We start from the raw sequence: 13148 nt of genomic DNA, 5'->3' as shown, positions 1-13148 counted from the left end.
TATTTTTTCATCCCGCATATTTATTTACTTTTTATAAAAGTGTATTTTTAAATATAGCGAGAGCTAACTAATAATGGACATTAGACTTGTTAATATGTGAACTTTACACCGGAACAGCATGATTGAGGTTTTTCCTGTCCTTCTCGGATGAGGTGAACATGTAACAATCATGTCCAGTAATAAAAAGATAACGCTCATATTTGGAGGTTTCATTGCAGCTGTTGCAGTTGCTTTTTACCCTATATTTTTCCATCCTCTTTCTCACAGTGAAGATTACAGTAAGTGTATCATTACGTTGCTCGCGTGTTACAAAATTTACCTAAATAACATACGTCACGTCAAATTATGTGACATTGTATTGCAATAGTCTCATAATCAGTTTAATGTCAGGTTAGCTAGTGAAAACATTCCTAGCTGGTCTATGTAAAAGGGCCCGTGGAGCTATCTCGAAAACGTGAAGTTTCTTAAAGGTGCACTCAGAATTTCTTCCTCAAATAAAAAGTTTTACTCTTAAAGAAATTCATTGAAAATTTGAAACATGTGTATAAAATCATGTCCAATCAAATGAGATGAGGACTCAAGTCATATCTGTTACCTTATAAAAGCTGTTTTATTTTACATGGTGAGGGTCCCCTTATAGGGGCTGCCATATTTGAATTGCGTGACCAGCCAAATACTACTCACTTAATCTCTGTAACCTAACATTTATAATGGCTAATTGTGAATAGTAAATAAATACTATGGTGCTGGTTGCAAAACTAGTGTCCATGTCTAGTCTTTGAGGACATGTTAAAAAAATTACTGAGTGCAGCGTTAACTAAACTAAATGTTTAGTTGTGCAAACATTCACTACTTCTTTATTTATGTAAACAGAGCAGGTCCAGAAGACGAATCGAGCTGGAATAAATCAAGCAGATGTTCAGCCTGTTGGTGAGTCTTGTTCATTTACTTCAGATGTCTGTCCGATTAAAATAATGCTCTTTCTGCATTCTCTTACAAAACAAAATAACTTGCAAGCCTTGGTTTCCTCCAAAGTGCCATTATTGCAGTTATCGTTCCTAAAATTGTTTTTTAATTTAATATAACTTTTCTAAATTTATTTTGGTATTTGACACCATTTACATAAAGAAAGGTATTAAACAAAATTACAGAAATACTCTGAAAGATTCTTACACTTTTTGAAAGAGATCCCATATACATATATGATTTCACAGTAGTAACTATGGTACCTTTAGTAGTTGTGGTTACTATGTTGTTTTTGTTTTTGTTTTGACTAAGAACAGTTCAAGGAACCAATACGAAAAATAAACTACATTTGGTATCATATGTAAAGTGTTTTGAGCAGGGAGTAAAAATGAAATGTTTTCCATTTTGGTTTGTTCTGAGCAGAAACTGTACTTTATTTTATGTTTCTGGATTCCGCAGCCTCCTTACCAAATGGTCACCGGTTAGAACAAAATAATAGAATGGTTAATAACGTTCTTTAAAAAAAAAAAAAAATAACAATAGAATGTGCAAAGGGTGGGAGATATAACAGTTGCAGTGTTGCCAGATCTAGCAAGAGAAACAAGAGACCTGGTCTGGAAAAACAGGGACTTGCCTCACCAAAATACCCATGGGGGAATACAGTCGCCTGTATAAAATAACATTTTATACAGTTTCAGTAAATGTATTCTTAATATTAAATATATTCTCAAAAATATTTTAAAAATAAATCTAAAATCTGTTAATAGTCAAAATCTCTTTCCTGCATACACACACACTGCATGGGCATGTCTGGACTAAACGTCATCTTGTGCAGGCCAAATTATTTTTATTAATTTATTTAATAACTGCTTCATTATTTTATTTTAACTATTTATTTTGATTACTGATCTGCTTCTCAGTCAAATCAGGGCATCATCAAATCTGTATTAATGCATCATATCTAACAATAATTTAATAATTTGATCTAATAATTCAGTGAAGACTTGGAAACAACCGAGAAATGTGCTTTTTACCTCTATATTTTTCCTTTCATCTGGATCAACCGTGCATGTAAATGTAGTAATTATGAATATATATACGTGGTCTTCGACATGTCACAGCATGCCAAAGTCCAAGCACGTGCTTATCATGTTATACTAAAAAGACTGAAGTCACATTTTTGGGCAACAGGAAGTGGAGTAATTCTGAAAATTGACTGTGATAAACCATTTAGATTTTGGTTTCATTAAAATATTACTGGAACAAAATTATCCAGTTATTAAATGGTAACCAGCATCTCTGGAACGATTGAAAATTACAGCAAAATAATTTTTCATATTGGTTCCTTGAACTGTTCTTAGACCCTGGCTTTGAGGTATACATATTGCTCAATATTTTCCAGCATATTTCCCATATTTCATATTTCAATATTTCCCCTGCTATTGTCAAAGCTAGTGAAACCTGTATGATTTGCCTCATTACAAACATTTTTGGCATTATTGGTTTAAGTCATTCATATGGTATCTCTATTCATATTTTTAACCCTTTTAGCTTTACTAGAACATTCTAGTATCATTCACTAAATTGTTTGAGTTTATTGTCTCTATTCCATATGAATGAGCATTTTATGTACATTATTGAACAGACATAATTTTCAAATATACTGACACTCTCTCTCCCTCTCTCATATATATACACACCATATAATTGTCATTTTCTTAATTAGGTGTGAAAATCTGGTCGGATCCCTTCAAGCCAAAGTCATAATGCATGTTGGAATGGAACAAAGTACTAGAAGAAACCTGAGACTCCACTGCTTGAGTGCTTTGGAAGAGACACAAACATTGATGCAGTACAACCGTGCACCTAATGAGGCTTCAAGAATGGAAAAATCTTTCTGTGTGTGTGAGTTTTGTAAGGGAGAATGGGCTGATTGAAATCAGAACGGCTGATCGAATTTTTTTTGTTATTTTTTTTTTCCCTGCTTGTTAAATTGTTAAATTAAAGATGCACATATTTGTCAACACTTAAAATATTCTGTGGATAAATCACTATCACAGCATAGTGCTTATTAACTCAAATGTATTTATGGGATGGTGGAGTATTAAGTGAATGAAACCCGCATCTTGAACCTTTCCTCAAGCTTTCTATTTATTTACTAAGATTGACCACTAGATGATGCACATCACCTTGACAACAATGGACCATGTGGGAATATGTTTGAAAAGATTGGTCCTGTAGTTCTTCTACATTCATGAGTACTACAATAGGGATATATAACATTAGCTTGTTAGACATACTTTAGTTTTAGATTCCTGTTGCATACTCAAGTGCAAAGTGTCTTTTAAAACCGTCCCAAATAGGGACACCAGGGCTTTATTCTTGATATTTGTCCTGATATCAGAGAACATTGTGTATAGTATATTTTCACTCTTTCATAACATCATTAAACTCAGCCCTGATTTTGCAATATCTTTTGCAATTACCCTAATATTGTTGCTCTAACTTGCTCTTCATTAGATTTCTCGTGCTATTTTGGCACTGAAAGTTGAAAGTTTTGAAACAAAATCTGTACCCTGAGAGCAGCACACACCTCGGCCAGAACGGTGTGCCAACCAAGTCTGGTTGTCATGGCAACATGACTGGGGCAGCACCTGTGCACTGGCGAAGCCCAAGGCCCTGACACTTTTTACTGAAGTGCTTTGTGTGTGAGGGTCCAATGAAAAGGATCCTCAACAATGTAATACACAGACTTGGCCTAATGTTAACTCCACATATTCTTTATCGAAACATGATATCAGGTTCAGCCATGGAGGCTTAAGCATAAAATATCATTGTGCATAATAGAACCAGAGACCATTTGTAACTTCACTAAATTTTTCATTTCTGCAGATGAATTAAGGGATAGTTCATTCATCTGCAGAAAGTGATAGTTCACACAAAAAGGAAAATTCTGTCAATCTCATGTTGTTCCAAACCTGTATGCTCTTAAAAAAAAAAAAAAAACTCCACCCTTGTTCATATTACTCAATTACCCATATTAAATTAATCTGAGTTGTTTCAATGCTTTCAGGCTTTAATTAATCTATTTGTGTTGGGATAATAATGTGTTCATATTTTTGGTTTGTTTATCTGAAACTGGGCAGGAGATTTCTAATGCCCAGCATGCTATGCATGGCACTCAATAGGGAGATTAATGTTAAAATTAAGTGTTATATAATGTGTCATTGTACTTGTTAGTGTTTAAGGTTTTGTTGTGCTGCGTTCTTGTTGTTGGAGTTTGGGAGGTTACCATTATGGTGAATAGTGGAGCTTAAATTTAGGTTGAGGACAGGTACAAATCTCAGAAAATAATTGCTATGCTAATCAAAGCATAGTGTTTCCTTTTAACAAGTATTCAGCATGCTAGCGATGAGCGAACTAATTAGTATGTGACAGAATTATTTTATTAATTAATGTTAGTTTAACATGGCTAATTTGGTTGGGTTAATTAAATGTAATTAGGCTCCCTCTACTTGGAATATTTAAATTGATACTACATGATAATCTGAATTAAAGAAAACTTTTTTCAAACATGTGACACCACTGTCTATGATTGAATCAAAGAATTGGATTCAAACAAAGATTTTAAAAAAATAAAATAAATGTTGTGTGACTTTCTGCCATGGAAAACAAGATGAGATATTATGCAAAAAAAAGTTTTGACTGACAGCCTCTCATCTTTTTGAAGAAAGTAATGCAGGTTTAGAACAATTTGAGGGTGAGTAAATCATGAGAGAATTAAAATTTTTTGAGTGAACTATCCCTTTAACTGATACATGTGATTGAGGATAAATATTGTTCTTAAAAGTTACACTCAAGGTGGATTGTGCCTGTTAAACTGAATGCATTTGAAAAGGGAGCAAAGGAAGAAACAGAGAGTGAGGGAGTTTACTAGAGGATGCAGAGTCCTCTGTCCCGCGAGACCTGCTGCATATCCAAGAACTGACAAAATATCTCCTCACTACCACAAAGAGCACATTGCTAACCCTCAGCAGAGAGGCTGCCAGCGTAACAGCTGCCAAATGCAACAACACTTCATCTCCCACCACCACCCCCCATCAACCAACTCCATTGTTTATGAGATGTTGTTATTGTTGGTCACCGTTCAAAAAAAACACAAGAAAAACTTAAGGGCCATGCAGCGCCATGCTGACGACCTGAAGCGAAGAGAGGAAAAAGGAGAGACTGGACACTGAGAAAGGCGCAAAATTCCTCTCATTCCACTCACGCAGTGTTTTCCAGATTCCTGAAATGACAACAGGGCCTTATCATGAAAGCAGAGGGTGCCACAAAGGGGAAATGACAACCTTTGCCTCAACAACCAGAGCAGCATTCCTGAAGTTACCAGACATACCTCAAGAAGAATCCTTTACTTTAGGCAAAGCATGGAAAATCATATTTCTGTAACTGGGATTCATTTTAAGCATGGAGCTCCCACTTAGTTTGTCTTCTCAAACTCCTTTACTTGCTGAAAGGAGTAAAATAGGCTTGAGTCATGAAAGAGTTAAACCCTAACAGCAGGGAGTCAGATGGCTGTTTCATAAGTTACTGTCTCTGTTAAGGCTCTATTGTACAGCTGTCCACAGATTGTACTGCTGATATGAACTCAAGAGACAAATAAACTTGAAGCCTCTTTTGTACTTTTCTAGTTGTCAGAGTTTTTAACAGCAATGGGACTGGACTGACCCCACAGACAAAGCTATTGGGAAACAACAGAAATTATTTCCATTGGGACAAATGAGTGTTCAGACTCAGACAAAACCAATAGATATAAAGACATGTGGGGTTTATGTTCAGAGTACTGAGATAAAATAGGAAAAATAAGAGAGTTCAATGGTATGGTAAAACAGGACTATATATATATATATATATATATATATATATATATATATGTTCAGTTCACTTCAGTTCAAGAAGACAACCATCTATTAATAAATCTAATTTTAATAATATACATTAAAGGTGTTCATCCAATTTTTTTTATTCTCTTATCATTTACTCCCAACCATGCCATCCCAGATGTGTATACATTTATTTCTTCTGCAACACACAAACAAATGTTTTTTAGAAGAATAATTCAGTTCTGTAGCTCCATATAATACAGGTGAATGGTGGCCAAAACTTTGAAGCCCCACAAAGCACATGAAGGCAGCATAAAATTCATTCATGTCTTATGAAGTGATCTAATTGATTTTAGGTGAGAATAGACCAAAATATGATTCCTTTCCCTCTATTCATCTTGGCTCTTTCATGATTTTAAGCTTGATAAAATTCCCTAGTGCTTGACGCATGCGCAGAGCAATAGGAAGTGTAATCGAGCTTGAAATCATGATCGCGCATGTGACTGCAATGGCATATTATATTTATATTATATTTAATATACTATATATAGTTATATTTTGGTCTGTTCTCACCAAAAATTGCTTAAAAATACATGGATTAAACCACTGGAGTTGTACAGTTTACTTTTATGCTGCCTTTATGTCATTTTTGGAGCTTCAAAGTTTTGGTCACCATTCACTTGCATTGTATGGCTCTACAGAGCTGAAATATTCTTCTAAAATCTTTATATGTGACCTGCAGAAGAAAGAGAAACATATAGCATTGTTTAGTAATGTCTGGGAAATTAGCTTTGGGAGGTCTTGTTAGCCCTAATGGCATAGATTAGGAATGGAGAGGCTTTTGAAGGACAGGAGAGGAATCTTTAGAGAGTCTCATTAATGGAGAGCTAATGGGGTGTATGCATGTGTTTAGAGCTGTTTACAAATTGTACTGAACCAGAGTAATGCTGGGAACATGGAAAGGAAAATGCATCTGTGTCTCTTAAGTATTTCGGGTATAACTTTCTCCATTTTGTATATTTTATTTGCAATTTCACTGAATATCTGTAGATGTCTAATAAATGCTGTGCATTAAAAGATAGCTCACATAAAATTTTTAATTATTTAACCATTTACTCACACCTATGTTATTCCAAACTCGCATGGCATTGCCTAACATCTCCTTTTCTCCTCCACAGAAGAATAAAAGTCATACACATTCCGTTCAACGTGAAGGTGAGTAAATTATATCAGAATTTTTATTTTAAATGAACTATCCCTTTAAATAGCCTTTGAAGAGATCAAGACAATATGACTTGCAAAATTATGTATTTGGTCTTTTTGTGGTAGTTTGTCCTCCCTTAAGCTTGAAAGAGACTTTGCTCATTGTTTAGTCCAAGTGTATTTTATTACTTTTCTTACGTTTAATGGGGAGAAATAAATGCAGTCATGAGTAAGTTTGCATACAGAGACACATCTGATTATGAGTGTCAGCAAGTTTGGGCTTAGATATGTGAATCTGTATCTGTGAGGGATAATAAATGAGAAAAAGAACTAAACTCTTAAAAAAGAACGATTGGCTTGACTGACTGCCATAACCTGGCTGTCAGTTAAATGGTACAATATAAGTTTTATATGACTCCTCAGATTTGTGTCAGTGGGGTGATAAACAGCAAGGGGTTGCTTCATCAGGCTAAATTTCATTTCAGCTATGCAAATAGCTCTACTTCAAATCAAAGAGATATTCCAAAGTAAATTCCACCTTAACGTTATAATTTAATGTGTTCCAATGACTTTTATTAATAATTCCTTGCAAGAGTTTGCAGCATTGGCTTCAAGAGCTAAATAACAATAAACAGGCAATTTATTAAATGTCTAGGTGAAAGTGTGGATTTTTGGCATGGAAGAAGAGGAATCAACCACAATATGAATTGTGTGTCTTTGAATAAATATTCTGAGATAAATGAAAGTTTTTTTAAATATGCAAAACAGACAGGATGAAGATTTTGCCCCCCCTTTCTCATCACTGAAAATCTGCTTTGGACAACAGTGTGTTTTCATTGGTCGGTTGCTGAGTTACTAAGCACGGTAAGCTTGTTTTCATAAAAAAAAAATGATATCCCCCATCACACATCAGTTTAAAAGCTTGCTAATGAAACCCACTGTATTATAATGCTAGAGATACTGGATATAGTGGATGCTATATGCAGAAACATGCACAGACTGCATAAACTTGCAGTATGTATTGTCTACTAACACAGTGCCTATTAATGTATTTAAAAGTGTACATATACTAATGCACTGTTTCCCATGACTTTTCATTAGAGCAAGTACATGACAGCACAATATATGACCTGGAAGGGACTGGAGATTCTTGGAAAAGAAGAGGAACTTTGGAAGAAGCAATGGAACATAGTTATGTCCACTCTTGGCCTGCTAGACCTTGGAAGAACCCCTCATATGTTGCTCACACCTGAAGTTTGCCCTGGAGAAATTAGCCTTAACATTCGCAGTAAAAGAGTTGTGTTTGTCATGGGTTTTTCCTTTGGACTAATGTTAATAATGATGGAAATCCATTTTTAGGACTACTGCCATTTGGAATAAAAGATAAAATAAGATTTAAAAAAAAGACCCAAAGCTTTTCCTGCCTCATGCAACCAGAGAATTGGTGGTGGTTTAAAACATTTGACTCTATCTGAGGTTTCTGATATATTTCAGGATATTATATAAGGATAACTTTTGAACTTGTGTTAGGGAAGCTACTTTGAAATTGTGCTGTAGCTTCCTAAGCTTCTCTTAACTTAAAGGGATAATGACATGAGAAATACAATTTTCCTTGATCTTTTAACATATAAGAGGCCATAAATACATTCCGTAAGTTTCAGATCTCAAAACTTCCTCCTCACTGCAAAAACAGCATTGTGATGTCACACTGTGGTAGACGTTTGCATTTGACTGCCTCCACAACAACACATCAATGCCTACTTTACCTTAACACGCCTGTAGCCTGCATAGTAGCAGTCAGCATTGAGATGACAAGGAAAGAGCAGGTCAGGCAAGAGCAGAGAGCCAGTCATAACAGTGGGTGTTTACTGTCAAGTCTTAAAGGAGAAGCAGCACCAAAATCGAGCGATTCTGACAGAGGATCAGAATGAGGGTGGAAAAAAAAAGTTTGGCTGTTTTTGTGCAAATAAACTTATACTATAAGTGAGTGTAACGGTATTCAATGGAAAGGAGGAGGCGAGAACCAGCTTGATAATATAAATAATAGTTTAATGATAAACTTAAAAGAAGACACAACACACACATGACGGACATGTCCGCTAACGATCTCTCTCTCCTGCACGATCCTCTGCAGTCGGCCTTTAAACCTCATAGGCTTGATTAGCCTGATACTGGACCAGGTGTGTATGATCACGACCCGGCTCCCCCCCCTCGCCCTGCCACATTCCTCCCTCGTTTCTCTCAGGTTGGGGAGCCCCCGGCCTGACGTACATCCCCCTTCCCTGGGGGAGGGCGCGCCTTTTGCGCTGACTGCCGGCAGGTCATCCCCATCTACCTGGACGAGGGAGGGGACACGGGGAGGGAAACAGAAATAATTAAAATGGGGGGTACTTCCTGTAACAGTGTAGTACCCCCCCAAAAACTGTCAAATTTAAAAAGAGGGAAAAAGCCAACGCAGAGCGATAGTGAGAGAGAGAGAGGAGAGAGATAAAAAAAAAAAAAAGCTACTCTTACTCGCCAGTTCTCCGATACGGCGCAGCTTGTTCCTCGGCCACTCTTCCACCCTATATCGGACGACAGCCGCGCCTCTCCAGGCGGATCCGAGGCAGTCCCCAACACTGGTGAGAAAATCAAATGACAAAAGAAACAAAATTGAACTTCAGTGTAGAAATTGCCCATCTAGAAGTAGTGAGACCAAAAGTTAGGTTTCCAGATAAACAGTTGGAATGTTGTTTTAGTCTTATTGGAAGTTTTAAGATTAATAGCTGGAGTGGCACTTATTGGTCTTATTGGAAGGAAGTGTACTGTAACTGAATCCATAATGTAGCAAAATAAATAGCTTTTCTCCATTACTCAAGCCCAAAGCCACTGTATACCTGAAAAATGTAACCATGCACCAACATGGTCATATATTTGTCTGACAACTTTGGTGTTTTCCTTGGAATGTTAGTACATGGATTAACAATCACTAACAAGCACAGCAAATTCCTCTGTGTGTTATAGGGAATTTTAATGTGAAGTGCTGTTCACAACTGAAAGGGTATCATTACAGTCATGTTTGGTAGAAGCCTTAATTCCTGTGTTCAAAATGCCTGCACCCCCAACCCCCATGTATAGCTATAATTGTCAGTCATACATTGTGATTAGACGAGTCCTGAATGGCAAATGGATTGTGTAATACGCAGTGCAAAGATAGCTGCATGACTGTCAAAATTAACTTGTTAGAACTTAAAAAATTTAGTTTTGATACAATCATATTATAGCATCGGCTTTACCTGTATTTCATGTTGAATAAATCGTTTCAGTACTTATTCTGCGGAGTATGTCATGGCAGGCTGGTTAAACCAGCATCTTGGCCCTCAAATTAGGATTCAGACATTGACCATTCTCCATTCTGCTTGGCCTTTTGTAGACCAAACTGGGAGCGCATGTTTGCGAGGCTGGCTGAGCCCCAAACCTGAGGTCTATACTGATTCTGGCAGTGTACAGATTAGGACTGTAATTATAGATCTGGGTTTGGACTGGGTTTTGTTTGAGAAAATGGAGGGAGGCTGGAGGGGTGGGTGATGTCATCTCTGGTTAAGAGCCGCACAGCCTGGGATCACAGTGCTGGTGTTGGCATACTGTGCTGCGTGTGGCGTGGAGCAACAGAGGGATGAGAGAGAAAGATACAGAGAAAAGAATGAAGAAATGCATGTGCATGCCCTTTAAATATATCAAAATTAAGATGAATGACATTGGGTTTATTGTGGTTTGTATTTGTGTGTGGGTATGTGTGTGCGTGTGCGTGTGTAGGAGTTTACATAATAGAGGTCTTCAACAGGGTGTATGCCATTTATTGCTTATATCAAACAAATGTTTGTGAAAAAAAGTTGCATTTAAAAATACAAAACTAAAGGAATAATTTACTAAAAAATCATAACTCGCTCATCATTTACTGATGCTTATATCATCATGACTGGTATGCCATAGTAGTCTCTAGGCATGATCATGATGTCAAGCTCGTTTACACTTCCTAGCGCTTGACGCATGCACAGAGCACTAGATGGTGCCAGGAAGTGTTGAGCTTGAAATTAAGATGTACAGTGAAAAGAGAGTTATATTTTGGTGTTTTGTGGATTACTTTTATGCTGCCTATACATCCTTTTTGGTGCTTGAAAATTTGGTCATCATTCACTTGCATTGTATGAACAAACAAACATCAAATAACCATAAAAATGTCATTGTGCGGAAAAAAAGAAAGTAATTTGAGTTTCAGAGAGCATAAGAGTAAGTAAATGATGAAAGGATCATCATTTTTGTGTGAACTATTCCTTTAAATTAACTTCAACCAAAGAAGAAGCTAAAGTTCAGCAAAATGTTTCATTGTTTGCTTGTTTGTTTTTAACACCATGCCAGGATCTAAGGCAATTTTCATAGTGAAATCCAGGTTAAAATATAATAGTAGATAAAACAACTAAAACCCATTATATAATACACCATACAATAATTAAAAAAAAATGTGTGCCCATTCAACTTTGGCCCATTTCATATCCCAGGTGTTGATTTTCATCTAAATAAACTGATTTCCAAGTTTTTATTTTTGTTATATGAGGGTTATTGTTTGAAAATTGATTTATATAATATTTTTTAAAAATTACAACTGTCTCTTATTTATGGCATCATTTCAATTTTTTTCTTCAAATGTTTGTATAGTCAACAAAAATTACAGTGAAGAGCATGCTTGAAATAAAATACCTATGAGAGTGATGTTTGGAGAAAAAAAAATCAAGGCATAAAATACTTGTGAATGTTATTTCCAATCAAGCTCTAATTGTACCAAATTATGCAAACGTGTGAAAATATTATTCAGTTGTGTGTATTTAGGATTAATCAAATGTTAGCTATTAAACTAGCTTTACTAAGACAAAGGAGCTGGCCACTGTATTTAAAAAAATCCATCACTGCCATTTTCACCATTGATCTCTTTTAAAAACAATACAGAATTTATGATGTACTGGAGATGTAAAAATGACACTGTAGTGGGAATTTTCATGACTTTTAGAAAAAATTATAAAAATTACGTAATTCTGCTGTGACGCATGTACATAAACTATTGTATGTATTGAGATTGTGAAAAATCATTTAATGAGAAATTATCATTTACAAATCCACAGTGCTAAAAGTGCTCGAAGTTGAAACACTCAAATACAAAAAGATAATAATGGCCTATAACAAATAAATGCATGTTGTTATAGGCCAGGCTTCAAATAAAACACTCAGTTTTATGCAATATATCAGCGGGTCCCTGCATTATCTCTTTATCCTCCAAGGGGTCCTTGTCCTGAAAAGGCAAAAGATTAAATAAAATAAATAAATAAAGGTAAATGAGTATGCTACTTTATTATAAATAATGACAAAAACAAGTTTATCAACTGAGCTATAAATGTGTTTATGCATAAAAAAGAAATTCCCATAGATAATAAACTTGGATGTCGAATGGGTTAAACGAACTCAGAGAGAATCCAGCACATTTTCATGCTCTGTACAACCAGGCCAAAACATTTTTACAACCACTTGCAGGCACCGTTTTATGAGACATTGTTAAAGTATGTGGGCACGCAGAGAATTTACACAGCAATACTAATTTACTTGTGATCCTTTCTTTCAACAATGTTTGGATGAATCAGGGCGAATGGAAGAGCATTTAAAATAACAGAGTATAAGTGTAATTAGGTGATTCTTTAGTTGTTGGGAGAGAGTGCTTTGCCCATGTAAACTTGTGGAGTGTGGAGGAAGAGGAGATGTTTAGCTGAGATGTCTGGTACTGTAATCTGAGCTCTGGCCGGGGAATAGCACAGGGGAGCGTTCGCAACCCACATTTTCAATCTGATTATCTGTTGTAATCCACTGGCATGATTCATCAAGGATCAGCAATGGAGTCTGGATGGGTGAAGAGGTGAGCCAAACAGTTAACAAAAGAGGAAAAGCCAACAAGTGCTAAAGCAATACAATGCAAGACCCGATAGGGATAACTTTAATTCCCTATGCGCTTTTACCTCTCTCTCCTCCTCGTAATCTCTCTCCCTTATTCTCCACTTCAGTCTGTGAGAAGGT

At 36.1% G+C, this 13148-nt stretch overlaps 1 protein-coding gene and 1 long non-coding RNA gene across 2 annotated transcripts; both read left to right on the top strand.

The window, feature by feature from the left end:
* Positions 1–133: 133 nt before the first annotated feature.
* Positions 134–4026, top strand: smim20 (small integral membrane protein 20). The gene is made up of 3 exons (XM_052130495.1): positions 134–278; positions 874–930; positions 2693–4026. Exons 1-3 carry the CDS (start codon positions 170–172, stop codon positions 2731–2733), a joined length of 207 nt encoding a protein of 68 aa, XP_051986455.1. The 5' UTR covers positions 134–169; the 3' UTR covers positions 2734–4026.
* Positions 4027–6674: 2648 nt separating this feature from the next.
* Positions 6675–8415, top strand: LOC127643226 (uncharacterized). Its single transcript, XR_007970470.1, has 3 exons — positions 6675–7064; positions 7821–7916; positions 8154–8415. It is a non-coding gene; the product is annotated as an uncharacterized LOC127643226 (long non-coding RNA).
* The last annotated feature ends 4733 nt before the right edge of the window (positions 8416–13148 follow it).

Source organism: Xyrauchen texanus, chromosome 1, assembly GCF_025860055.1.
Source record: "Xyrauchen texanus isolate HMW12.3.18 chromosome 1, RBS_HiC_50CHRs, whole genome shotgun sequence".
NCBI classification, from domain to species: Eukaryota; Metazoa; Chordata; class Actinopteri; order Cypriniformes; family Catostomidae; genus Xyrauchen; species Xyrauchen texanus.
The sequence above is the reverse complement of the archived record's forward strand: the minus strand, read 5'-3'. Positions and strand labels throughout refer to the sequence as shown.